Below are 27949 nucleotides of genomic sequence, written 5' to 3' on the forward strand. Positions count from 1 at the left end.
AGACCAAAGTGTGGACACTTTGCTCCTTCTTAGAATTGGGAACAAAACACCCATGGAAGGAGTTACAGAGACAAAGTTTGGAGCTGAGATGAAAGGATGGACCATCTAGAGACTGCCATACCCGGGGATCCATCCCAGAATCAGCCTCCAAACGCTGACACCATTGCATACACCAGCAAGATTTTGCTGAAAGGACCCTGAGAACATCTTTCTTAAAGTCATGGCAGTGATGAAGGGTAAGGAGGTGCTAGAGACCAGAGTCACAAGAGCCGAGTTAACATTTACAGGTGACTGGAGTCAGAGGAGCCAATGTCAAGTTCTGAGTGTCACTGTAGAGAGGGCCAAAGAAGGAGGGAGAAGACAGATGCATACACACACACACATACATACATGCATACACACACACACACACACACACACACACACACACAGATGGGGGTGGGTTCCAGCACAGGTACTGTCAACCAGGTGGCTCTCCAGGTGACAACGCTGTGAACGGGAGACTCTGCATACAAATAATTCGGTGTTTCTGACCAAGCTTGCTCCTTCCTACATGGTAAAGCTCTATTTGGTTGCAGACTCTTTCCTTCTCTTGGCAGGAAACATCAGTAGAATACTCACAAAGAGGCTGTCTGGTTTTCTGGAGCTTGAATTCAACAGATTGCAAATTTCTTTTGTACTTAATGGCAAACTATGTTGCTGCTGTGATGTGGTTCAGCCTCAACAGAGCCAAAAATCGCACACCCAAATCCACTTTGATGAGCTGGAAACGAATCTGGCATCTGCTAGGCTCCCAGTCCCACCATGAAGAAACTTCCTTGATGCTGGAGTGTGTGGAGAGCAGGTGCCAGCTGCATCTGAGTCAGTTCCTCTCTAATGTAGCTCTGACAGTTGCTGGAAATCCTGCCTCTGCTGCTGCCCTCCCAGCAGGCAAACCAGCCAAGGATGGGTACTTGTATGCACCTGCTAATTGTAGGTCTTTGTTAAGTCCTGTCTGTGTAGGACCCATGAAGACGCATCCTATGGAAATGCTGTAGACTTCTAATTAGTAACTGTTTTAGTTTCACTTAGGTTTCTATGATTAAAAAATACCCAACTCAAAGTGTGATTGTTTGAGTGAGAATGGCCCCCACAGGCTCATATGTTTGAATGCTTGGTCAAACTGTTTGGGAAGGATTAGGAGGTGTGGCCTTGTTGGAAGAAGTGTCTCATTGGAGGTGGGCTTGATAGTTTCAAAAGCTCACACCAGTCCCCCTGCCTCTCCTTCCCTGTATTTGCTAACTCAACATGTAAGCTCTCAGCTACTCCTCTAGCACCATGCTTGCCAGCCTGTTGCCAAACTTCCTGCCATGATGAGCAGGGGTTCTAACCCTTTGGAACCCTGAGTCTCCAGATTAAATGCTTTTCTTTTTAAAGTTGCCTTGGTTACGGTACCTTAAGAGCCTCACAGGGGAGGAGGAAAGGGTTTATTTGGCTTATAATTCCAGGTCACAGATCATCATTGAGGAACCCAAGGCAGAAACCTGAAAGTAGTTCTGATTGTATTCCACACAGCATTGTTTCCACCAGGACACTCATTTCACAGCCAAAGAAGCCCAGAAGGAATCATGGAAGATGTTTTTTGCTGAACAGTAGGTAGGTTTATATTGTTAGTTTTCTTATATAGTTCAGAACCACCTGCCTAAGGGATGGTGCTACCCACAGTGGGCTATACTGTGCTATATTCAATGAACAATCAAGACAAGCCCTGATGGACATGCCTACAGGCTAATTTGATCTAGTTATTTCCTTGATATTCTCAATCCTAGAAAATTCTAGGTTATGCCAAGTTGACTGTTAAAGCTAACTAGGATAGTGACAATTAATAGATTCTTAGGTTTGTCACTTCAAAATGAGTGGCCATTCAAAAAAGGGGATCTAGTGCCTTTCTATTTAAGCCTTCACTGAGCAGATTATTTTTTCTGGCATGAAGATGGTCGAGGCAGCCTTCTCCACACTCCATGTGTTCAGCCCAGAGTACATTTTGCCAGCAGCCCTGTTTTAAACACTGACCTTACCCTGGAGTCTTTCCCCTCCCTTCCCCTACTCCTCGCCCACATAGCTGACACAGTCCTGGACATATAATACGTGAGAAAACCTTCTGGGGCTCTGAGCTTCAACTTGAAGCTGAGAAAAAGGTGGCATGAGGGACACGACTGGATGCCAGGCCACAAGTGCCACTGCCAGGAGTGACAAGATGGGGGAAGAGAGGCAGAAGTCAGGAGAGACAGGCCCAGGAGGAAGGGCAGACAGAGCAAAGAAGTCCGTGAAAGACAACTCTGATTGAGTCAAACACCAGGGTAGGCCATACTTATCTGCCAAATCTCTCATATATAAATGTCAGTTATTCTTACCTAAGTACTGGTTAAGTGCAAAGGATGCTGTTATACCCCCTTCCAGCACACAGAGTGCCTAGCTTGTCCCAGCACGTGTGTTGCATACCAGATCAATCCTCTGTCTCCTCCATCTCTCCAAGTGTACCATTCTCTGGCCTTGTCATTGAAACAGCAGTTAGGACTGGACTTAAGTTTTCATCTCCCCTGAGCTCTATGTGTGCTAAACTGACCTCACTAGGTTTGAATCTCTATAGATAACACATTCTGTTCTCAATGGTTCTGAGGGTTCCTGGTGCAGAAGTAATGGAGTATTCACACATAGAACAATCCTGGGCTTTGCCCACATGTCTCCCTCAGACCTCAGTACTCAGACAACTGGAAAGATGGAAGCTGTACATGAGGGAACTTAGTAGTGCCCCTGACATCAAAGAGACTCCTCCTGGGCTGTCTTGGTGACCGCCCCTTCTGTGTCTTCCTGCTCCCTACCAGACCTCTCTGTTCTGTCTGCCCTTCATCCCTTGGCCTGTCTCTCCTGCCTCCTGGAGCACTGCTCTTCTCTTCCCCAGTCTTGTCGCCCCTGACCTTGGCCACAGTTACATAAGCAGTGGCAATTGCTGGGGAAGAAGCGGGTTTTGATACCATACCAGGGGTATGGTTTTGTAAGTTGTCACCCATGCTGGGGTGAACTTTCTCAGTGATGTAGTTGCCTTTGAGTAACCCAGGACAAAGTAGGTAACCCCAAATAGACACACTGTTGCCATAAGCTAGACTTGTGTGCAATGATTCCTTAGTCTGTTGTCACTGTCCCTTATTGGGTAAACAGCTGTTGACATCTCTCCAGAAAAAGTCACACAACATTCATTTTTTAAGAGGACAATTCTGGTTTTCCAGATTCCTTGATGAGGCCTCAGGCACAGCTGTACCCTGCCACTCTCCTTCTGAGCTCTTCCTCAGATACACTCTCAAGACTGTGAACCCTAGCATTGAGCCTCAGTCCCTTTTGGCTATGGCCCTAGGCCAACCTCTCTCAAGTTTGTAATTCAACTGGTTGTACAGTGAGGCCAGACCATGGTGTATGGTTTCCTTCTGGAAGAGGGGCATGGCTAAGACACAGACGGACACACTGGGCTGTCACTGTTAAGGAGTGACTTGCACCTGCCCCTAAGGAAGGAGTGAAGCCTGGATTCTTGAGTGCTTTCCTGGTTGGCCGTGCAAGTTTTTACAGATGGACTCTGGAATCTAAGGCTGAGTGGTAGGGTAGGTGAGTGCTCTGTAAATTGGGCACAGTCCCTGTTCTCAAGAGCATGGGTTTAAAGGAAAGAGAAGGTATGTTGAATCGCCACTTGGAGTGCCACTTGATGCCCCTGGGTCATGCTGAGGAGACCCTTATACCCCCACTTCACTCCTCTCTGGGCATGAGAAGCCTGGTGCTTAGCGGTGTTCTTCACTGAAGACCCTTAGACCAGAATCCTTTGTGAATGGCATTGTTAGAGCAAGTGTTTTCCAGATCAAGATGGTCAGGCTTTCCTCTCATTAGAGAGTGGTCTAAAGACACCCTGACATGAGCTGTTTCTCCCACTGGGATGAAATCACTTGTAGCCATCACTGATGGAACACACGGAGGCACAACATCATTGCTCAAGCTTTGACAATCTGCATTGTACTTTCTTTTTGCCCATTTAGCCAGTCCATGTCTGCTGCTGTGTCTACAAAAGTGCCTGGGGTGGGGAAGTGCGGAGGGGGGAAGAAAGGAGTCCTCTAGGGTACCCAGACCATGGTGGGTTAGGGAAAATAAGGCTGGGAATGGGAGAGAGAGAGAGAGAGAGAGAGAGAGAGAGAGAGAGAGGAGAGAGAGAGAGAGAGATCTTGGGGATAATGAGGGTGGGGTGGGACAGACAGACAGACAGAATACAAGCAAGCTGCTTTGGTTCTCCAGAGCAAGTTCCTCAGTCTCTAGACTGTGCTGTATTGGGATCCAGATTTAGACTCGGGGTGGGATGGGTCTCTGATTGACCTGTGTGGGAATTGTGGGGGGCATCATCCCATGTCATGCTTTCTGGTGTCCTATGCTTGAATCGCTGTTCTGTTCTGCCCTATGAGGCTTTGATTAAGCCATTTCAGAGGCACAGCCGTTTTTCCTGCACTAAGGGGACAAAGAGATGATGACGGACTCTCTGCTATGGTTGTTGTGAGGTGGGCAGTGGAGAGGTGCGTTTAGCTCTTTTCCCTTAGTCCCTTCTTTCCCTCTTCCTCTATGTGGCTAGCTCCCCTCAACCCCAGGACCCCAAGTGTCTACTAACCTGGCAATCTGTTATCCTACTCCTCCCCTCTAATGGCAGCCAGCCCCAAGGACGGGCTCCCCGTCACCCCTCTGCTTATTAGTGGTAGGGTCCATGGTGCTTTTGCAAAGTTTAGGAAAAGCATGTTTCCGGCTTTGTTCAGGCTGTATCCTAGCAAACAGCATGCACTCAGTATTTGCTTAGTAAAATCCGTCAATTTGGATAGGAAAGAGAAGAGAGCGAAGTGAACACACGCCTTTCCAGAAGGACACCCACTCCAGAAGCTTCTACCAGGCCACCATCATGCTGTCTGCATGGCTGTTACTCTCCCTCTGCACAATAGGTGAGACCCCACTTGGGCCCAGAGGAGGGTGTACATGCACCCCCAGAGGCCCTCAGATTTCCAGGTTGGTTGGGAGAAAGAGATAAGAGTGTTCCAGCCATCATTCCAAGGTTGGGGAGTGAGGTTGCCTTCCTTATCCCCACAATCTTCCATTGCACAGAACTGTAGCTAAAACAGCATGTCCAGAGGGCCAGAACTGGGGTGAGGCACCATGAGGGTCTTTGGGGTGTGGAGGTTCTCTGGGGGTGTGTGTGTGGGTTGGGTGGGAAGGAACAGCACAGGGAGAAGCTGACCAAGTCCCTGGCAGCCAGATCAGCTCTAGGCCAGCTGCTGCATGCAGGCGCATAACACAGGCTGGGTTTACTTCTTGGGCTGAGGCCAGGGTTAAGCATGGCAGTGGTATATGATCCCCTTAGAAGACACCCTCACTGAGCACGAGACTGGAACAATGAGAGCGGCAGGTTGGTCCTCACTTAAAGCCCCCCTTCACCGAGCATGAAATGTGGAGCGCCCCAGGTGGAAGCTGGGTAAGCCACTGGACCTGCAGAAGAAGACAACCTGGGCCCAAGTGACAGAAGACACAGTTAGAAGTGGAGAATTCCAGAAAGCTGGCTATCATTGACAACATTTGCCGTAAGATTAGATTCTAGGGACTATAAAGTGGGAAAGGTCCACTTGAGACAGGACCCCATAAAATGAGGGCCCTGGCTCATGGATGGACAGAGGGGTCTACAGAGTCCCAGGCTTGTTGTGGGTTTCAAGGGACTGATGGTTCTTTTTTTTTTTCCAAACTGTTGGCTGTGATCCATTAGCTCCTAAAACCAATTTAGTGGGCTATAGCAAGAGCTTTAAGAATTAAATAAAGTAGCATTAAAAAAAATCAAAGGGAATCATACCAAAACAAATAGAAAAATAATGTTTTTCCCTTCTTTCTTGGACATAGGGGTCCTTCAGCTGTACTCAGTGACAGGCAGCTTCAGTGGCTCTGGTGGTTGCTAGAACGTCACTCCTGGCCAGTGCCTGTCAGTCCTCTCGTGTCCCCGCTATGTCTTGCACACTTGGCCCTTGGTATCTAGTCTGGTCTCTGGACTCACAGCTAGTTTTCTGTGTTCTAGGGTCCCAGAGCCCTCAACAACAAGCCTCTTAGCCCCCTCTACTCTGCAGGGTGGAGAGCCATGGCTAAGCACCCCTTTGCTAGAAGCCAGGAAGCAGTTGGAGCCAGGGAGGGAAGGAAGGGGTAAATCCTGGGATGTTAGGGTATGGGAGGGATCCCTGGAGAAGTTTTCTGCCTTTTGCCTTCTTCTCTATCTCTTCACTTTCCTTTGGCACATAGAGCACTTTTGGTGTGTCTAGATCAAAGCTGAGGAAATAATGGTGAATAAGGCTTTCTCCATCTCCCAAGTTGCCCGGTGGAGACAACATGAATAGACTAAGCTCTCTTCCCCAGAGGAATCTGAAGAACTCAGATGCTGGTGCCAGCAAGCACATCCCTACTCTATGCTGGAGCACACCTGAAATACCTTGTGGGCAACTCTAATGTATAATCCCCACTTAGAATTCCTGGTACAGAAGCTATTCTATGCTATGCTGTGGTTAAGGGTTTGGACATGGGAGCCATGCTCTAGTGTTTTGGAGTCTTGGCTTTCTCTACTTCCCACTTAGTGGCCTTTTCCAACTCTCTGTCACTTGGAGTCCTTATCTGTAAAACAGATATAATGAAACCTCAGGTAGTCCTCAGAAAACCTCAGTGGGCTAAATGGCATATGCATAATGAACATGTGCATAATGAACACTGATGGTGACTGTTGTTCACCAGGCAAAGGAGAGGAGACGGTCAAAGAATAAAAGAGTAGGGAACTAGCATGGCCTGTCCTTCTGAACCAAGATAGCAGTCTATGGAAAGGTCCAGAGGCAGAGCTGGGTATGAGTGGAGGTCAGAAGTGGAGGGCACGTTGGAAAAAGAGACCTACTGTGGTGTGGTTGAGATCTGTTGGGGACAACGGTGAAGTGGGGAGGGTAGGTAGTCACATAGTGATAGCTTCTCCTGCCCCAGCCTTCCAGCTGGTGAGCAACAGCAAGACCTTCTATCGAGTGGATGAGCCTCGGACCTGGAAAGAGGCCATGTGGTATTGCCAGGAACATTACACAGACCTTGCCGACCTGCAGAGCATGAACAACCTCGTGAGCATCATGGTAGTCTACTCCTACACCAGCAGCATCCACGCGTGGATCGGCCTCTTCTATGATGTGCGCATCTCTGGCCTGAGCTGGTCTAGTGGCTCCATCTTTACTATGCCAACATGGACTACTACGATGCCTGTCTTCCGGGATGGACTCTGTGCTACTCTGTATTCATGGTACAGTCTACCTGCCCTGGGAGCTGCCTCCTGTACAAACCAGAAGCCCTTCATTTGCTATTTAGGTGTGTGCAGAATAGTATTCGGGGCCTGTTCTCTTCAGGACTGTTTGTTTTTTTTTTTGGGGGGGGGATGGGAGTGGGAGAGGAGTATGTGTTTTCTGGTTTTTTTTTTTTGTGTGTGTTTTCTGTGTGTGTGTGTGTGTGTGAGTGTGTGTGTTTTGTGTGTGACATCTATGAGAGTGACTGGATGTTCCCTCACCCTCTTCATATTTATTTCCTCTGTGATCTTAGCCTTTCTGTACTCAATCCCCAACACCTCACCAAAGAACTGGGTATGAATAAGGATAGAGAACATAAAATCTGGAATGTTCCACTAAATCTCTTCTTCCATTTGCCACTTAAAGAAGAAAATGGGAAAGATAGGTTGGAGGTCATTTATCCATGCAGAAACGAGAGCAGACCTCGAGGTCTTGACTGACAAGGTACAGGGTCTGGTCTACTGCCTTACTTGGTGGCAGAGAGAACATTTGCTCCATGAGATCTTTTGCTATTTGCTAAGTTGTGGGTAGGGCCAACTCCAGACGGCATTGCTGGAGATCAGCCATCAGCTCATCATGGTGCTGGCTGCTGGGGGAATGTCCCATCTTTGTGTTCTACCTATACCGCCTGCCCCTTGGCATCCACATTACTACTACAACACTACGTTGGTGTGGAGAGGTCACACAGATGTATGGTTGTGGACAGAGCTGCAGCTTCCTGGTAAACGTGCCAACTTCTGCCTTTCCTGACCATCGAAGGCTCAGTACAATTCTATGCCACCCTTATTGCCTAGATACTGGCATGGAGGTCAATCTGCCATTTCCCCAAGGCATAGTCATGGTTGCCATGAAGCCCTTGAAACAGAAGCCCGTGAAGGCTTTGGCTTTAACTCTAGATCCCAAGGGAGTATAAAGATCTCCAGGGTGGCCAGGGAGTCTAGTAGAAATCCTGCAGAAATACGTTCCCTCCTGCTTCCTTGTCTTAAAACTCAACCACAACACTCTCCTATCACACTGTTTCCTCCAGTTCTGCAGGTTCATTGTGAGTGCATGGGCCAAATGACCATTCACTTCTCTAAGTCTGCCCTGTGGCCACTGCCGTTTGTTGTCTGAACAGAGTGAGTTTTAACAGACACTGGATAACTTCCTTACAAAATCCTCAGCAGACCTTCAAAGCACTTGGAATATCATTCTTTTTTATAAACAACAATGCCCTGTCTGGTCTCCTTGGCCCCACTGCTCAGCCCTTTACCTAGCTGTGGTGTATTGATTCATTTCTGTCCCCCAATCCACCCGGCTCCTCTCTGCAGTTGACTGCAGCTGTCCTCACTCGGTTGGGACTTGATGGTTCATAGTCTCAAAAGCAAAGACTCTGCTTATTATGTTCATGTCATTTTCCTAGGGAGTAGTACCAGGTATACAATAGGAACTTAATCTATATTTACTGAATAGAGAATGGGTGAGGCTACTTTTGAATTTCTTTTGGCTCTAACCTGGTGGTTTCTCAGCAGTTCTCATTCTCTACCTCATAATTTGAAGTCTGCTTCTGTTTTTACAGACCCTGCTATAGGACACCGCACCTCCGTGGTGTCCCCTGTCAAGGACCTGACCACTCTTCCAGAGGAAGGTAAGACACTTGGCTCTGCCTTCCCTTTCCTGGGGTCTTGCCTTACTTTGCCTTGGGCTCATCTCCCTGGACAGATGTCAATCACTATGGTTCCCTCTGCCTTCTCCCTTTTTCCCCTGACTTGTTGTTTTACATTGGGGTTCCCAGGCTGAAAACCCAGGGACTGATGGTGGCAAGCCTGGAAAGAACAGAGTGGAGAGTAACTAGCTCTGGGTCTTCTGGTAGTATGTAACTAGTTGCAAGCCTGCCAATGGGTCTTCCTCTGGGAGTTAGGGGTTGGGCGATGAGTGGGTAGGACTCCTTCACAACTCAGGTCTCTGCCTAGAGAGGGGTACTTCCTTCAAGATTCCTGCCCCTTGGACAACACTGCCCTGGTGTTTAAAAAGAAAGTTTCTTCTTATCTGATAGAGAAAAATTCTATGATGAAAGGAATAGAGTCAATACCTTAACATTTACGGTTCGTTCTCTGAGTGTTCTGGAATACAGAGTGAAGTCGCAAGGGCTTCCAAGGCACCAAGACCTGTGCTTTAATCACATCCTGACACTGAATTTGGGGCAAACTATCATCTCTTTTACCTAAGCTGTGAAATAAGATTAATAATGGCTACCTCTCAGGATGACAGTGAACATCAAGAAGTCATGTAGTCCAAAGGCACACATCAAGGCTGGCACATACTAGGGGAATAACATAGAGTAACTTTAAAAGGTTAGTTTTGGGGTTGGTGAGATGGCTCAGTCAGTGAGTAAAGGTGCTTGCTGCCAAGCCTGATGACCTGAGTTCAGTCACTGGGACACACATAATAAAGAGAGAGAACTGATTTCTGCAAGTTATCTTCTGACCTTCCTGTGCGTGCCGTGTCACATTTAGATAGGGAAACAAGCATGCCTTAATGGCCTGAGGTGAGCAGGTGCATGCCAGAGGGTAGGAAGGGGCTCTAGTTTGAACGGGAGGACATGACTCCAGATTCTGCAAACAGTCTTTTCTTTATCCAAATGTTCAGAGACAACACAGGTGGAGCTGCAGTGGCTCACACCCTTTCCCAAACTCCCATTGCTAGGAGCCAGAGAGGCATGGGCTTGAAGGGGCCTCTCAGGGTAGAACTTGTTTCTGAGTCTCAGCCTGGAATTCAGCAATTCAGCCTGGAAAAGGGAGGTAGTGTGTTTGGGAGACTATTATCTTCTCTCTCTGAGCTCATGAATTGCAGATCTGCTGGAAACAGCCTGCTATGCTTCCTGCCCACCAGATCTGCACTGATGTGGTTGGCTCCTAAGAGATCCCACCCTCCAGATAGGGAGGGAGGGAGGGAGGGAGGGAGGGAGGGAGGGAGGGAGGGAATCATAGGAATGATCTACTACTGTCTCTCAAATAGTGCCTATCATTTTATTAAGTTCTAATGTGTTGTTTTATGCAATCCTGACTCTCCGTATTATTATTTCTATTGGACAGATGAAGTGACTGAACATAAATTTAACTTGTAAAACCAAACAGCTATATGAAGAGCCGTTTATTCAATGACCCCCCCCCCCCCCACACACACACATCAGCTACTGCTGCTTTATCTCATTCTTCCAACTTGGTAGTTTCCCTGTAATATAGTGCTTTTGATCAAACCTTACCTCTGATGATACAGGCCATAGAACCTGGATCTCAGATCTGTGGTCTCTGTATTCTTTGCCTCCAGCTGAGGTCAAGATTGGTGGACAGACCTTCATTCGGATTAAACAAACCATGACATGGCTCTCGGCTCTGAACTACTGTCGCAACCACTACACAGACCTGGCCGATCTGCAGAGAGTGACCAACGAGGACAAAGAAGCTCTCAAGTTCATCATAAATGATGATGATGCCTGGATTGGCCTCTACTTCAATGTAAAGATCAAAAATCTGACCTGGTCCAGTGATCAGGGTTCCAGCATCCCTGAGTGGCTACAGGACTTGCCTATCTTTGGTCAAGGACTGTGTGCAGGACTCCGTACCTTTGCAAATCATCCACCTCAGATTTATGCTGTTCTTTGTCCTAAACTGAAACCTTTTATCTGTTTCTATGGTATGTGAAAATGTCCTTGGCTCACTGAGGTTAAAATGAATTTATTAGACAGTGGAGGATACCCAGGGTAGACCTAAGCAAGCCCTTGGAGGCTTTGAGGGTGACAGAACTATAAGAGAGTTGTAATTCTTAAATCCCACCCAGCCTTATGACATTAGCTGCTAGCATCAACAGTTAGTCATCAGAGAGATTAAGTAACCATGAACCTGCACTTTACAATCAGGTAGACTTTACCATTTTCTAGAAAACAGGCAGAATCCGAGTTCACCTTTCCTCATCTGGAAAACATACTTTACAAATTGGGATTGAGGACATCCACCTCATAGATGTCTAAAGGAAATGGCAGTTATGGTCACTATGAATCTGAGGGCAGCAGGAGACTCTGGATCTTGTATGTATAGAATGTGCTTCCTCAGTGAGAGCCCTTCTCTCTTGCCCTTTGCTTTTAGGCCCCCTCCTTCTTTTGTACCTTTGTTGAGAGAGAGAGAGAGAGAGAGAGAGAGAGAGAGAGAGAGAGAGAGTCCACATGGGTTATGACAACCTTTTGAAGTGTACAGTTCAGTGGGTTTGACTGTTTACCTGCTATTCAGCTGTCACCGCTGTCCAACTTAAGGACAATTCCATCACCCTCAAATGTCCTTACTACATGGTCATGTCCTACTTTCCCCTTGGCAACCAAAATAGACTTATGTCTCTCTGGATTTGCCTATTTGTAGCTGTTTCTTTTCCTCTTGGATTTTAAGACAATCTTGGCCTTACAATCTTATAATCTGTAAGACTGTAAATGCTCCTTGATGAGCTGTTGTTAAGATTAAAGGCGAGAGGACCTATCTATCCAGTGATTTGTTCAGTGTGCAGTAGTGTTTTTGCTCTGATGGAGACTGCCTGGCAGTGTCTGTTGACTTCCCTTAGGGTTGGTGTGACAGGGCCTGCACTTACACTCTGTTTGCTCACAGACTCCTCCATTGGACATCGGAAGTCAGCACAGATGCCCCCACTCGTTGATACTTCCTCCCCTAGAGTTCCTACAAGGACAACCTCTAGGCCAAACACAGGTATATTGAGTCTGTTTTTGGCTCTGTCTAGGGTCTTCTAGGCCTAGGAAACTAGAGAAAACAATTGGTCTACATGCAGTAACCCAGGGTGGAATTCAAGTGAGCAGCCCTCCCTGAAGTGCTAGTGAGTGAACAGAGGTGGGGTATGCCACTTGTGTGGCAATCAACTACTTACACCAATGAATCGTCGCCTCCTCCTCCTCCTCTTCCTCCTGCTTGGCTAACCAAAGGTAGGACAATAAGGAATTGGTTTACCAAAGACATCCTTCTTTGTGGGCTTCTGAGTTTGAAGCTCTAGGGCCAGGAGACCTGAGAAAAGTTCTGCAGTTTCTCAAGTGAAGAAATAAAGGCCTAGGACCCAAAGGGATAGATGGCTGAGCAATACTCCTGAGGGATAGATGGTTGAGTGATGCTCCTGGCTCACCAGAGAGGCCTTGGAGGCTCAGCAGCCAGAGAAACGAAGCCCTACACATTAGACCCATTATCCTTTTTAGAGTACGATCCTGTGCTGGCAGAGGTTTTGGGATGTGGTTATAAGTTAGGGCAATTGACTAAGTCAGACCCAACGATGGGGACAAATACAACCATGAAGACCTCCAAATGAAGCAAAGGCAGGGCTCATTCTGATGGTGCTTAGAGTCAGCCAGGTAAAGGTTGGTACTGTGATTAACATACAAGAAACAGGAGCCATCCAGCCTCTTTAATAGGGATGCCAGCATGCTTGTGTGGCAATGTCATCTCAGAGCTGGTAGAAGCACGGTTCCTTTTGGTTAAAAAGCTGGGTTGAGAAACTACCTTCTGCTTTCCTTTTAAGGTCTAACCTGGCCTCCATCCAGTTGTCTCAGGCTCACTGTTTACTTGTGAGGAATCAAATAGGTTTAGAAAATGCTCTCTGCTCAGCTATCTTCAGTGGGTGAATACCACCAGGTATGGCAGAAAAGCAGGGCTTGGAGCTATGATCTTCTTTCCGATCTACCCCACTGGGCATACTAGGAGTTCCTGACTTGTGGCTAGGGCTTTGAAAAGGTCTTATGTCCAGTGCATGCCATGTACTCTTGTCTCTTGCCATAGGGACCAGCACTGGCCCCATTGATGTCTCTCAAGCACTGGATTCAACAACCTGGACCCTGCAGCAAGTGACTCATGAACCAAGTGTGGTCACCTCTGGCACCCATGACACCACCACTGCCACTCCGACTACCATGGGCCTTACAGCTCTCCAACCCCAAGGGATGGTTTCAACAAGTCCTCTGGCAACCTCTGAACATTCAGGAGGTACCTTGGTTTTGAGAAGGGTTCATGAGCCCACTGGTCACTTCTCTGAGCTTGTCTTTGGACCCTGGGCACCCAGAAAGCTGTTTGGTTCTGGAAGATGGGCCTACGACACCACTGCTAATTTCTCAGGTTTTGTCCTTGAACCTTGGGCCCTTGGGAAAAACTGAGTTCTGGAAGAAAAGTCCACACCACCACTGGTCACTGCCAGAACCACATCCTTGTATCTCAGATCCCCAGATAGTATTTCAGTTCTTGATGAAAGGCTCATGGCCATTGATCAGAGCGAATCTTTAGATCTTGCACCCTTGACACTAGCCCATACTTGTTCTGTGCCTCAAGAAAGTGGATCGGTTCACCAGGAAGCAGACAGAGCCCCCAGGTTACCTTTGCCAATGGCACTGCAGAAGCTGTGCACCACAGTTCCCTATAACCCATGTCTCTTGCCACAGGGACCAGCACTGGCCCCATTGATGTCTCTCAAGCACTGGATTCAACAACCTGGACCCCGCAGCAAGTGACTCATGAACCAAGTGTGGTCAGCTCTGGCACCCATGACCTTAGCACCTGTGACACCACCACTGCCACTCCGACTACCATGGGCCTTACAGCTCTCCAACCTCAAGGGATGGTTTCAACAAGTCCTCTGGCCGCCTCTGAACATTCAGGAGGTATCTTGGTTTTGAGAAAGGTTCATGAGCCCACTGGTCACTTCTCTGAGCTTGTCTTTAGACCAAGTGGGCTCATAGCTACGGGGGAGGTAGCCACAAGGCTCAGCTCCAGCCACAATGTTTCAGCTATTCCCATGTTAGCAATTTTCTCTGGGTCCTCATTCAGCTAGTTCTACAGCTCAGAGATTCTGTGGAACTTTGCAGAGACCAAAGAGCGAGCTACAGAGTCATCATCTGTCTTAGGGAGCTCAGCAGAGATCCAAAATTGGCCCAATGCTTCTGCAGTCTGGAGCCTGGACACCAGCACTGAGACAGCTGGGAGCCTGCCAGGAACTACTACAGGTACTCATGTGCTTCATTGGGGGCTGGGAACCAGCAGTCAAATATCAAGTTACCAAGTGTAGGGCTGAGTGCAGGAGTCACATGGGCTAGGCAGGGTGGCACTGCAAGCCTCTCTATAGGGAATCCTGTCTGGACAGTCCCAGCACCTAAGCCCATTCCCTTGATCAGGAAGGATAAGAATGAGGTAAGGCGGTATGATTTAGGAAAATCCACCTTTAAGAGCTGAAGTCTGACGTTAAGACTGGAACAGTGGCTCTGAAATTTACTATGCACAGCCTTAGACAACCAATTTCTCCTCCGTCTCTCCCTCCCTCCTCATTCTTCTTCCTTCCCTTTCATTATCCTTTTTTGTTTTTTTGAGATAAGGCCTCACTCTATAGCTCAAGCTGGCCTCTAACTCATTGCAATCCTGTCTCAACCTCCTAACTGCTGAGATAGCAGAAATGTACCACTATATCTGTTTCCATAACTTTCCTCCTCTTCCTCCTTCTGCTGCTGCTGCTTTGTGAGACAGGGTTTCTCTGTCCAGCTCTGGCTGTCCTGGAACTAACTCTGTAGGCCAAGCTGGCTTTGAACTAACAGAGATCCACCTGCCTCTGATTCCTAAGTGCGGAGATTAAAGGCATGCACCACCATGCCTGGCTCCCAACCTTCTTAACCTCACTGAATCCCATTTTTCTTGAGTTAGTGTGATACAGTACCTCTCAATTTCTGGTTCAGCAGACAGTAAATATAGTTATTCCCATCTTAATTTCAACTTACCAGTGATACTTGGTGTCCTTACCTTCTTAGTAGGTCTGCAAGGCTCATTCTCATGTTACCACACACGATGACAGATGATCAGCTGTGAATTGTGTACATTACAGACTCCCCTAGTCAGAGGCCGTTTGTACTTCCTTTGTTCCCATGCTTTGAACTCCATCTTATGCAATAACCCCTGCTTTGTCTTGAACAATGCATACTGTGTGTCTCAACCAGGGTTGAGTAGGACTTGCCTCCTGCTTTTAGACAAAGGCAGGCTGATAGGAACAGATAGAGAGGACTGGAACAGCTTGTGAGTATGAGAAGTGTGAACCACGAGCAGAAAGTGACCCCTTCTCTGGACAAACGTGTAATGATTGCCAAGTAGGCTGATGTTGTTAGCATACAGGTTATATGTGGAGGAGGGAGTAGCAGGGATAAGGGAAAAGGGCTGTGGCCACATTCTGAGGGCCTTGAACCTGTGGTCAAGAGGACCACCAGAAGGTTTCAGCAAAGGAGCAGAGTGCGAAGATCTGTAGTTACTAGAGGTGGTAGGTGACATGGGGATCTAGATCTATATCTCACAGTTTTAATAGTGAGAGAAGCATCAACCAAGGTTTAAAAAATAAAGATCAGAAGGAAATGTTCTAACAGTATACTTATGAGTGTTCCCCCACTCCTGTGTTTCTCAATCTTACCAATCTCTTCCCTTGTTAAAGAGGTTTATAAGTCTCTGGATGAGGAAACGTGGGCTGTGGAGAGAAGGCCCACCAGAAGAGAAAGCCTGGGAGTTGTCTGAGGCAGCAGTGAACTGAGGAGGGCCATGAATCTAGATCTAGATCTAGACTAATCTAGATTAGTCTAGATCTAGATTAGTCACAAATGACACGGGTCAAGAAACACAACACAAATACATTTAAAGGACTGTTTGTTCATGAAACCACAGACATAAATCCAACTTCGAGGCCAGCCTGGTCTACAGAGTGAATTCCAGGACAGCCAGGGCTACACAGAGAAACCCTGTCTTGGAAAAAAAAAAGAACTTAGGTTATATTTTAAAATGTATTTCTTCACCTAACAACAGTTTGGCAAAGATTTAAAGGCAGTGATAATGAGAATGCAGGAAGAACAGACATGACCAATACTGTAGGCTGTCAGGTGGGGCTGGCATGCCGTTGAGGTATGTCTGCTTTAAAATGGACATGTCCTTCCCTACAGATATTCTACACTTAGAATCTCATAAAGGGACTAAGAATACAAAGTGTCTTACTTAGGGTTTTACAGCTGTAAAAACACACCATAACCAAGACAACTTATAAGGACATTTAATTGGGGCTGGCTTACAGGTTCAGTCCATTATCATCAAGGTGGGAGCATGGCAGTGTCCAGGCAGGCATGGTGCAGGAAGTGCTAAGAGTTCTACATTTCTGTCTGAAGGCTACTTGTGGAACACTGACTTCCAGGCAGCTAGGATGAGGGTCTTAAGGTCATGTCCATAGTGACAGACCTACTCTAACAAGGCCATACCTCCTAGTAGTGCCACTCCCTGGGCCAAGCATATACAAACCAGTATACAAATATGGACATAATCATTTTATTTAGAAGTCTACTATTATAAATTACTTACAAAATAATTTCCTAGGGCCCGGCCTTAGGAAAAAACATTAACAATGTCTTTCATGGGTTGAATTTTTTTTATTTAAAATGCAAAATCTACTTTACTCTCTAAAAGACTGCATAGTAGTTCACTGAGTGTAATGTGACTGACTTAAGCAGTCTTCTCTCTGTAGACAGTAGATCACTTCTAATTTTTAGTAATAAACAATGTTGTGAGGGGTAGGGGTATGAGTTTGTGTGTTTGGAGGTGGGGCAATTATGAGAAAAGGAGAAACACAGGATTTGGGGACCGGAGGGGGCAGCAACAGAGGACTTCTAGTCTCTGGCCAGAGTGCTAGCGCATGCTCAGAAGAGGCTGAGCTTGGTGTGGGTGATGCCTTAGTGGAGAGGTCAAGGCTGCCCTGGGTACGCTCTGGATAAGGCAGCTCACCAGGGTAATGTTAGAACATTGGGCTTTCTGGACTGAGTACTAGTAAAGGAAAATCAACCGGAACTTTGTTTATTTGTCGCAAGCCTGATGCTATTGCTTCAAGCCTTACAGAGCTTCCTGACGCTGGAGCACTGTCTGAGTGATGGTATAGCAACTTCAGAGATGGGAAATGAGAGCCTGGGAGGCACGAGAAAACAACTGTGCATAGCAGGGCTGCTGCCCTTGCCTGTTTTCTGGCTCACAGTCAGTCACCAGGATCAGATTCCTTGATTCCTGGCCACATTGACAATAATTCCTTTATTCTTCCTTCCTGTAGCTATGACCACTATAGAGAGTGACACATATAAAGGAGACACAGCTACCACCACTCAGGCTCAACATTTAAGCTCACCTAACTACCCAGAGTCTGAAAAGAAACCAGCAGCATCAGAATCAGGTAACTGCTTCTGTCTGCCAACCTCACCATCTGCCAACGGGGACACTTGGGGGCCTTCTTAGGAAAGATAACATGAAATGTTGGCACTAGGGGTAGCAAGGAAGATGTAGATTCTGGTTTAAGCTGTGTGACTGAAAGTGTAGCGAGGGGAGTCAGCATCCTCAGTTCTGCAGTTGTTCTTATCTTCAAAGGGTGCTCGGTAAAAACTACCCTACAGTTTAGAGGGTTGCTCTGACCACACAACAAGGTACTTAGGCAAAGGAACATTGTAAGCTAGCAAAAGCTATGCAGAATGCACACCCTTCTGTGAGGCTGTAGTTTCTGTCATGATTATGATGGACATGTAGCAAAAACTGAATTTCTCTATTAGTTCAGAGAACTTCTTTGGGGTTTTCCTGGGGGCAGTGAGCCCAGGGGAAGGTGAAATGCAGCAAGAATAGACAGCCATGAACATCTGTATAGTAGATTTATAAAGAGGGAACAGAAGACCACAGAAGAGGTGGACATAGTTCCCGATGGATGCACAGGCTGTAGGAGGAGAGCTCTAAGACAGGACTTTCTTGGGGGTGAGGGTGGGGTGGGGTTGCTGGCATTAGTTTCAATCAAGTGTTGTCCTGTCTAGCCATTTCCCTTTCTCTCTTTGAAACCCTTTGTTACCATGTAGCACCCATAGTATCCAATGGGTATCCCTAACTTCCAAGAATTGGGAAATTCAAGTGGCAATGAGTAACATTATTTCTGAACCAGGTAGCATGTTTCCAGCGCACTCCTTTGGAATCTTGAAAGCAGATTTTACCATCCCAACAACGAGGGATCCAGAAGAAATGAAAGACCAGCTTTTGAGTGAGGTGAGATGTCTGGCTTTTTGAATTTTGGTCATTCAGGTGATGGGAATGCAAAGCAGCATTGCTGAAGCCAGTATGGTTAAGAGACTCGGAACCGAGGAGAGGTCTCAGTTGGTAACATGCTTTACTTTGCAGGCACGAGGACCTGAATTTGAGCCGAAAAACACGTAATAAAGCCAGATGTGGCGGCAATCTTAGAGCATGCACATCCTACTCCTTACACACACACACACACACCCTCCAGACACAAAGAAAAAGCTCTGGAGACTGAGCTCACCATGCTCTACACCAATGCTGGCACAGCTTTAGAGTTTTTTGTCGCCTCACACTTTTTCCCTGAGCTCTTCATTTAGTCAAGACAGGATGGTCAGAATGACCCAAGTTTAAATCTTGACTTTGCACTTATTTTTTGTGTAACCTGGGCGAGAAACTCAAGTCTTTCTAAACCCCAATTTTTTCAAGAAATTCACATGGTCGGTATCACAACTAAATGTCACATTCTGTATAAAATCTTAGCAAACGGCCAGGCACACTGTTGGTATTCAATCAACATTAGCTACTGATAGCATTATCATTATAATTAAGCAGATTATTGAACATAACCTGCGGGTACATTTCTCAAGGGTTAAAGTAGTCTACAGGTCATTTATCCCTAGATATGATCTGTTATAAATCCTAATGTTATAGATAAGAAGAAACACTAATATTTACCTAGCAGTTCTTTGCGACATATTCAAAGGCCCAGAGAAAGGGCACACGGGTGATCCTTCTGCAATGTTCCTACAGAACATCCCACAGAGCTCTTAACATCCCAATAGCTCTTCTAGCTCAAAGTTCTAAAGCCCTTCCACAGTCCTCCCCCAAACATGGTCAGGTTGTCACAGGAATACCCCACTGTGCTGGTACCAATTTGTCTTAGTCAGGGCTTCTATTCCTGCATAAACATCATGGCCAAGAAGCAAGTTGGGAAGGAAAGGGTTTATTCAGCTTACACTTCCACATTGTTGTTCATCACCAAAGGAAGTCAGGACTGAAACTCAAGCAGGTCAGGAAGCAGGAGCTGATGCAGAGGCCATGGAGGGATGTTACTTACTGGCTTGCTTCCCCTGGCTTGCTCAGCCTGCTCTCTGATAGAACCAAGACTACCAGCCCAGAGATGGTACCACCCACAAGGGGCCTTTCCCCCTTGATCACTAATTGAGAAAATGCCGTACAGCTGGATCTCATGGAGGCATTTCCTCAACTGAAGCTCCTTTCTCTGTGATAACTCCAGCCTGTGTCAAGTTGACACAAAACCAGCCAGTACAGATGTTAAACTAGAAGCATTTATTTTACGTATTAAACTAGAGCCAATGAGAAAGCTGAGTTTGAATTGTTAAACCCCACCTCTTGTTTAGCTTTGTCAGAATGTAAGGAAACACCTGTAGCTAACTTATCCAAAATTCAGGAATGGTGGTAAAAGACACAGCTACAAACACCCCACATAGTGTTCAGAGGTTAATATGAAGTAATGGAACTCAAGAGGCAGCCATTATGTGTGTGTGCACATAGTGTATGTATGTACATATGCATGTACATATGTATGTGTATATATGTGTGTGTGTGTTTACATTTACCAAACCAGTCTGATGTTCAGTTTCAGATTGAGAACCACTGAGTATTTGGTGCTACTGACAAGATGCACACAGGTGAAGGAAGGCTAAGAATAAATGGTTTAAATGTACATAAAAGGTGTATGTATTAGTGACTTAGAGCTCAGTGAACCAGAGGGCCATGAAGTAGCACTGGCAGTCTCTCTTTCTCTTTCTGTGGTGCTAGGTTAGGGACTGGATCTCACTGAACTGTATCCCCAATCCTACTTCTCTCTTATTTCAGATCCAAGAAGTCTTAAAGCTTGTCTTAGGTCATGAGGAATTCACATTGAAATGGATTAGCTTCGAAGTGAACAAAAAATAGCAAACGCCCACTCGCCTTTACTTTCTTCCTTAAGTAGTCTTTCAAGCTGTCTTTAGGGTTTTTGATTTGGTTTGTTTTTTGTTTTAAATTCCTAAGAAGCACAAGATTAGAAATAACTTGAAATATTCTAGGGCGCATAGACCTATGTGTAGCATAAAAGAAAAGGACATCTGAGACCTGCACCCTTGATTGTATACAACGAGATGGGTAAGCTGAAGACAGCGCAGCTAGAGAATGAAGACAAGACAACACTCCCTGAACCAAACAAGAGAAATCCTGTGGGGGTTAGGAAGGAGAGGAGCACAGTGGCTTAGGCAAGCTGTAGGAAGCTTGCTTTCTAGGGCATTACCACAGCACAGCACAGCACAGCACAGCACAGTGCCAGTTATCAAGGCTGAGGCCTGATGCTCCCAACGTAAAATACATCTTCAGAACAATAGTGCAGTGTTCTAAGTGCCTAAACACCCAGATGTCTGTAAGAGACAGTAGCAACTCTTAGTCGGAAATGTTTAAAGTTAAAGTTTATTTGTATTTTTTGTAGGAATATCAATAAAAGACCTCAAACGTATCTATATCTGTACATGTACAAGAACCATCAAAAATTATTCACAGAACAAAAATAAATCTTTTTTAGAACCCAGGTAATGAAATGCAGATATGGATCACATATGGAACAATCTAAGTGCTACAAAGCACAAAAATATGGCTTTAAAAATAAAATAAAATCTTGGGTTTTGTTTTTTTTTTTAAGGTGGATTTCGCTTTCTTCAAATAAAAAATAAATTATTTTGAATTATCTGTAAAATAGTCATGTGTATTAACACACTCTTATTAAGGCCCTGGAGATGAAAAGCAAAAACCAAATTTGGAAGCTGAGTTCCTCCCAGGTGTGACCCAGTAAGTAATGCTGCTGTTGCTGGAGTTGGTCTATACAACTGGAAGTACCAGCACCAGCCAACCCCACCCTTTACTGCTGACTGTAGCTCTTCTGCAGGATGGTGGGCACTGAGTTAACGAGCACTTAATCTGTTGGTTATGTGGAAATTGATAATTTTCCCTTGAGGGTTTGGAAATGACATATCCATGCTATTTATTTTAAATACTTGCACCACACACAGAGGATAGAACCCCCTAAAGCACAGCTGTGGAAATGCCACTGCACCAACAGTTCAGTCTGTTTTTCAGTTCCAAGACTTTTTAGGGAATAATGAGGTCATTTGATAAAAAAATGAAAGAGTACAAAATTAAAACTGAGTGCTGGAACAGCGGGTCAGTTTCTCTTCTCCTCTCCTTGGGTGGTTTGCTGTACTCACTGAGGCTGCCTGGGCATTCACTGCGAGGAACCAAACTCCTTTCTGTATCCTGCTCTCAGATGGTGACAGTCAGCAGCTGCTTTATACACTCTATGCTACCAACAATAGTTCTCAACCTATGCCAAACAGAGTTCAAGTCACTATAACTTATATATACATATAACACATATAGTACATTTCAAAGAGAATAGAATGTTTTAAAATCTAAAAACCAACAAAACAAAAACAAAGTCTCAAGAAAGTCTGGGAGTTACTGGTTTACAAAGTAGATTAACATTTTTTTTAAAGGAGTGTCCTAAGAGTGGTATTTCTGTAGGCATGTTACATGTTGTCTCAGGAGCTGCCTTTACACACACACACACACACACACACACACACACACACACACACACACACACACACACATTCATCCTAGGAGGAGCCAGGGGACGCCACTCCACTTGTTTCCTTGAACTTCTGAGCAACAAGTCATTGGATTATGTGTCTTCCTCAGGATCTTTCTGAAAGAAATTTATTCTCTCTCATGCAAATCTCACCACCCTTGTCCTTTCAAAGTTCAAGTGCTTTCCTAGATGGGTCAGTGACGGGAGAATGTTCTAGAAGAACTGATAACAATTATTCAGACATAAAATGGGCTTAAACATCACTTGCTTTAAGAAACTTGTATGGTCAGGCAGTGGCAGCACACACCTTTAATCCCAGGACTCTGGAGGCAAAGGCAGGTGGAACACTTGAGTTCGAGGTCAGCCTGGTCTACAGAATAGTTCTAGAACAGCCAGGGCTACACAGAGAAATCCTGTCTCAAAAAACCAAAAAAAAAAACCAAAACCAAAAACAAAAAAAACCAAAAAAAAAAAAAAAAAGAAAGAAAGAAAGAAAGAAAGAAAGAAAGAAAAAAGTCCTTTAAATTAATAATAATAATAATTTAAAAAGGTATGCCAGGTATGGGGTAGGAAGGTGACTTTTACTGCTGAGGTAAGCAGGAAAGTTCAAGTTACTGACTAGAAAAGTCAAGGGCTATAGAGCAGAATGTCCTTTGAACTTGCTTGATCTGTCTTCAGAAGACAGTCCCCAACGTTGCTGAGAATAAGTAAAGCCTTGAGATGGGCTGGAGAGTTGCTGAATTGGCCAGTAACATGGCTAGTCTACGGTCCAGCCTGCAGCTCTGTCAGTCTACTGAATGAGGAGACTAGGGTATTACTGAGGAACCAGAACTAAATTTGGACAGAAGCAGAGCAAACACTAATGCAAGCCCACTTGATGGCACTGTTCTCTGGAACTTCAAATAAAACCTGCTCCCAATTGGCTGTGCATACGGACACAGCGGGAGCCAGGGCTCTGGAGAGCCACCAACCCATATAAAAGCCACTGGTACAGACTGCTTATGAAGTCATGCTCAGCCCCAGTGCACACATGTGCACTTCGTCTGAGAAACGCTCATGTTTTTACTGTCCAACTCCATAGCAGAGGAAAGGAGGAGGCTGTGAGAACACACAGTATTAAGAAGAGCTACAGTAACATAATGGCCTCACTTTCCATTCCGAGAAAGACTGTCCCAGACCCAAGCAGTACACAGGGAACACTGAAGTAATGCTACTCTCATGGGAATGTGACTTTTTGCTCTTCTGAAATCTGCTTCAAGTGACGTGTGTGTGTGTGTGTGTGTGTGTGTGTGTGTGTGTGTGTGTGTGTACAAGAAGCCCCTTTCCTAGTCCTATGAAACTGTCCTTGGTAATGAATGGCCAAGTCCACCTCACCTGGATAAAAGCGTGCATGCCAAATCCACACCCACCTAAGCCTGCTCTAGTCTCATCCCTTACTACTGTGATGATCTGTAGACAAACAGGGATCCTAGGACCCGTCAGCTTTATAAAAACATTTCCTCCTAGCAAAGCAAAACGATTTTTGTTCAGGATAAAGAAACTTATTTAGGGTAAAGAAAACACCCACTGCTGTCCTCTCCTATACTCAAAAAAATTCCAAAATAAACTTTATAGGATTGTAACATTCTCTAAAGAAATACTCAAAAAACATTCTGTTATCAGTTTTGAGACAGGGTCTCAAGTAGCTTAGGTTGGCCAGGAAACTTCTAAGGCAGAGGGTGACCCGGAGCTCCTAATCCTCCTGCTCCTATCCCTAAAGTGCTGGGACTGCAGGTCTGTGTACCACCACCCCAATTCATACCATGCTGGTGTTTGAAGCTAGGACCTCTGGAATGCTAGGCTGGCACTCTGCCAACTGAGCTATACCCCAGTTCAGAATATTTCTGATAAGCTAAAAATATGAGTAGGTTCAAAGGATAATCTAAGATTTAATATCAGGCAACAATGCTGAACTTTCGACCCCTAACTCTCTTAAGACTTATTTTTTACTTTTTTCCTTCATTCATGGTAACATTACAGAACCTTGAAATATGCTTTGGACATTCAATCTTGTAATACAGACAGGCTCTTTAAGAAGGTCCCAAAATGTTAATAGTTAAACTGCATTCATCAATATGGCCAGCTCTCTGTAATCTATAACCTGCACTTGAAGACCTTCCCTACCTCAAAGCAAGACATTATCCACATTATATACTTCTGGCCACCAACACTGATGATATTTGACTAGGTTTTGTGTGGTAGTACTGAAGGATTTTGAAGAATGAAGGAAACACTGCTAGGTTACAAACATGAAAAGATCTATGTTTACCCCCCCCCCCAGCCCCCGCCAATACAGGGCATTACTGAAGAATCAATAACCTTCTTTCTTAGCTTGGAGGGAAGAGATAAGATGTAAAAGAACTGCTGAGGGTCAGGAGAAGGCTCAAGTGGGCGTGGAGCCTGAAGTTCTAAGCATAGTGGTGTTCTCCTGCTTTCCAGAGTTATGAAGAAACCCTCTCATAGGTTGTAGGCTGAGGGCTCTGGTGAGGTGGCTGAAGTACAAGGTCAGACCCAAAGGTCAACTGAGGAGCAAGTGAGACTTGGAATGCACCCCTGGGACTTGGGGGAAAGGAGGCCTTGGTATCTACACCTGGGCTTCACATAGGAGGGAACTACACATGTTCTCTTGTTTCCTCCTAAGTTTTCTGTTATGTAGAAACACATACTCCATGCATATGGCTCTGTTATGTCTCCCCCCTTATCCTTTACTTAGAAAAAATTCTTGAAGTTTATAACTTAAAAAACAAAATGAAACTTTAACTTATGAGAAATGTTTTTTTCCCTTGTAAAACTGTGTAGATTTTGCTTAAAGAGATTCAAGACCCTTTTAAACATTTATCTCTGTATATCTGACAGCACAGAAGATATGACCATTTTTGATGTGCACATTGTATGTACAAGTGTGAATATATGTATATATATTTATATATATATATATATATATATATATATATATATAATATTTGCTTAACCTGCAGCTAACTTTCCATATCTCTGGTAATCAAGTCTGCATTCCAGATTTCCAGATGACATGTCACACTCTGGAGAAAACCACGGATTTTCTGTCCTATATTAAAGTCATTAATGATAATCTGGGTCAGTCTTGCTGAGTCTACCATGAGTGTGGAATGACAACCAGAATGTGTCATCCTTTCCTTTTGGTTTTCTCTAGCAAGATTAATCATCATTTTTAAGGGGTATGTCTTAGTTTTAGATAGCTTCCAAAATTTTATGGAGAGGATAAATAGAAAGAGGAAGCAATTCAAATGTTAAGTGGTGACAGAATTACCCTGCCCACAGATTTGCTAATATAGTGGATAAAACCTTTATCCTAAGGAAAAATACACCTGACAAATAGGAAGAAAACGTTTAGTGGGATATTCAGAGATTCCTGCTCTGCTGTATAGTTAGCCCTTTTCTGTGTGGAAAAAGGGTATTTAGTCAGATGGCTTATGAGTGGTCTACTTGAGTGGCCACTCTCCAGGGGAGAGTGAGTTCTGTTGGTGCTGACCGCTCCCAGTCTGGGAGAAAAGGGCAGTGGACAAGTGAACATGAAGACAGTAGATAGAGACACGGTACTTACAATTCTGTCAGCTTTAAAGAGCACTTTAAAAAAAGTTGGAGTAAAATCAAAAAAATCCCACATCTAACTGTCCATTATAGATGGAGGAAATAAATATTGACAGGAGTTCAAGAGAAATCATTCCTAGTTTAGTTTTGGTACAGTCAACCACTTTTATCTGTGTCTTCTGAAACGGCGGCTCTCCAAAGCAGGTTACAGTCTGATAGAAGCATCTTGGTTGATCAGTGGCATAAATTACTGTTTTGTATATATCTCGGTATTTGCATGTTTTCCTAATGGTAAGGACTATGGTGGGGCTTTTAAACTGGCAGATGAATCCCTGAAAAAAATCCATTCTGACAAGGTCCTATCGCACTCCATGTGCTCCTATCCAATACATAAACTCTACCTACTGAACCAATAGGCTTATTTCTCACTCACACTTGGCTCCTACTTTTCCTCCACTAACAACTGCAGTGCTTTCAATAAGAGAAAAACAATAATAAAATAGTAATAATTAAAAAGGTAATCTACATTATTAACTTCCTTTTGGTATATTACAGTGGTATTTCTGTACATGGCCCAGAACTAAGTTCCCTATGTACATAGAGACACTCGGGAAAAGCATCAAACTTGAAGTCTTTGCTTTAAGCCCTGAAAGACAAGGTTCCTTTCTTCATTTAGGAGTTTCTCACCACACTGCCATTCGAAACAACATTCTGTAAACCTGGAGGGTTAAAGGGCTGGGATAGGAGAGCTGGGCAACTTCCTTCTGCCTCCTCCCACAGTCTGTGTCACCAAGGCCATCAGCAGCTGCTATTTTTGAATTCACCATTCTCCGTGATGGAAAGCTTGGTGGGGTTGGTGGGAGAGATGCCATTGCGAACCTGCATGCTGTACCGCTCCTTCACTTGTGTCAGCGCACTCATCAGTCTCGTGTTGGCTGAATCCAGGGACACGATCCGCTTTTCCTACAACACACCAATCATGGCTTTATTCAGGCTGCATGGAAGAGGCCACCTTCTTTACTGAATCAACCGTTTAGTACTTTCTGTCATAGCATGGTACACATGGTGCTCCCCAAACAAATGGAACGTCTCTGCCTCTTTCTGCACATTGGTTAGGCTCAGTGTCCCCTCCCCTTAATCTCTGTTACTCATTTCTGCATAACAGGACTTCTTACCAACAACACTCTGTGGCATTCATTACTAGGCTGTCTGTAAAAATGACACCATCAGTCAAGCTGCCTTATGTAGTAAGTGCTTTTGTCAAAACTGAAACATGGAAATTAGGTGGCAAAGAAAGAAGCACCAGAGGTTTCATTTCCCAGAAGAGAAGTGCACGTGATCCATGGAGTCACCGCCCAAAGAAGGCAGAACAGTCACATCCGGAAAGAATTCACATTGTGCTCAAAATTAAAACAATGCATGGTGGCAGTCTAGAGTCACCAACAAGGTGAGGATGCAAGAGCAAGAGGTAAGAGCAGCCAGAAGCTCAGACCAAGGAGTTGTTTGAATCTGGGGAGGGAGATGTGGCTGGAAGGGATGCTATAAACATAACACATGAGAACAGACAGAGGACACAGGCTCCTAGACCCATTCCAGCTCAGTTACTCCAGGAAAGCTGCCCAGTAATGGCACACTTTCATTTTACTCTTGAATTTAAAATAAAATAAAACAAAAGCAATGCTTTTGGAACTACAGGTTGTTGAATTTTCACATATCCACCAGAGAGAGGAGATGGATGGACATCCCCCCCCCCCCCAAATGGTTTACAGTAGGATAAAACATTATCAGGCTCACAAAAATTAGGAGACTTTCATCTTTATATCCTGGGACTTTCCCAACAAACATGAATTACTTATTTTTTTCAGAAAATAAAGACAGATAAAGACAATCTCGTCCTATCCTCACAAATTGAAAAGGAAACAGCCCATGAGGACCAACCTTAACACAAATGAAGCTTTCTTTTCTTTGAGTTTATCCAGGAAGACATGGACAAAGTTTAGTCATGCTGGGGGCCTAGTACTGCTCTGCTGGGACACGAGCTGCCAAGAGCAAGCCTAGTGACCTTCAGGGGACTGGGGTGGGCAGGTGGTGGTGGTGGTGGTGGTAGTGAGGGAGTCTGGGTAAAGCCATAGGTGACTACAGCATCAAGCAATGCTTGCCTTTCTCTCTCTCTCTCTCTCTCTCTCTCTCTCTCTCTCTCTCTCTCTCTC

At 45.2% G+C, this 27949-nt stretch overlaps 3 protein-coding genes across 13 annotated transcripts in view; 2 read left to right on the top strand and 1 right to left on the bottom strand.

Annotated features, from left to right (window-relative positions):
• Nucleotides 1–1616: 1616 nt before the first annotated feature.
• On the top strand, nucleotides 1617–11077 carry LOC110296300 (putative C-type lectin domain family 20 member A). The gene is made up of 5 exons (XM_029475679.1): nucleotides 1617–1635; nucleotides 4881–4997; nucleotides 7051–7419; nucleotides 8953–9021; nucleotides 10704–11077. The coding sequence occupies exons 2-5, from the start codon at nucleotides 4958–4960 to the stop codon at nucleotides 11075–11077; spliced, it is 852 nt and encodes a 283-aa protein (XP_029331539.1). The 5' UTR covers nucleotides 1617–1635; nucleotides 4881–4957.
• A 2930-nt stretch (nucleotides 11078–14007) lies between these two features.
• LOC115031527 (putative C-type lectin domain family 20 member A) lies at nucleotides 14008–18717 on the top strand. The gene is made up of 5 exons (XM_029479734.1): nucleotides 14008–14067; nucleotides 14272–14409; nucleotides 17514–17633; nucleotides 18381–18481; nucleotides 18614–18717. Exons 1-5 carry the CDS (start codon nucleotides 14025–14027, stop codon nucleotides 18647–18649), a joined length of 438 nt encoding a protein of 145 aa, XP_029335594.1. The 5' UTR covers nucleotides 14008–14024; the 3' UTR covers nucleotides 18650–18717.
• Nucleotides 18718–20157: 1440 nt separating this feature from the next.
• Rasal2 (RAS protein activator like 2) overlaps nucleotides 20158–27949 on the bottom strand; it is a 269796-nt gene continuing 262004 nt past the window's right edge. For 3 of the 11 annotated variants that reach the window (XM_029477199.1, XM_029477213.1, XM_029477193.1), the window contains exon 19: nucleotides 20165–26702. In XM_029477199.1, the coding sequence (XP_029333059.1) occupies nucleotides 26560–26702 (143 nt within the window). In that variant the 3' untranslated portion in view covers nucleotides 20165–26559. Of the gene's footprint in view, nucleotides 26703–27949 lie in introns of all 11 variants that reach the window. The other 8 variants (XM_021170069.2, XM_021169981.2, XM_029477236.1 and 5 more) reach the window with 7 other exon arrangements.

Source organism: Mus caroli, chromosome 1 (assembly GCF_900094665.2).
Source record: "Mus caroli chromosome 1, CAROLI_EIJ_v1.1, whole genome shotgun sequence".
Taxonomy (NCBI): Eukaryota; Metazoa; Chordata; class Mammalia; order Rodentia; family Muridae; genus Mus; species Mus caroli.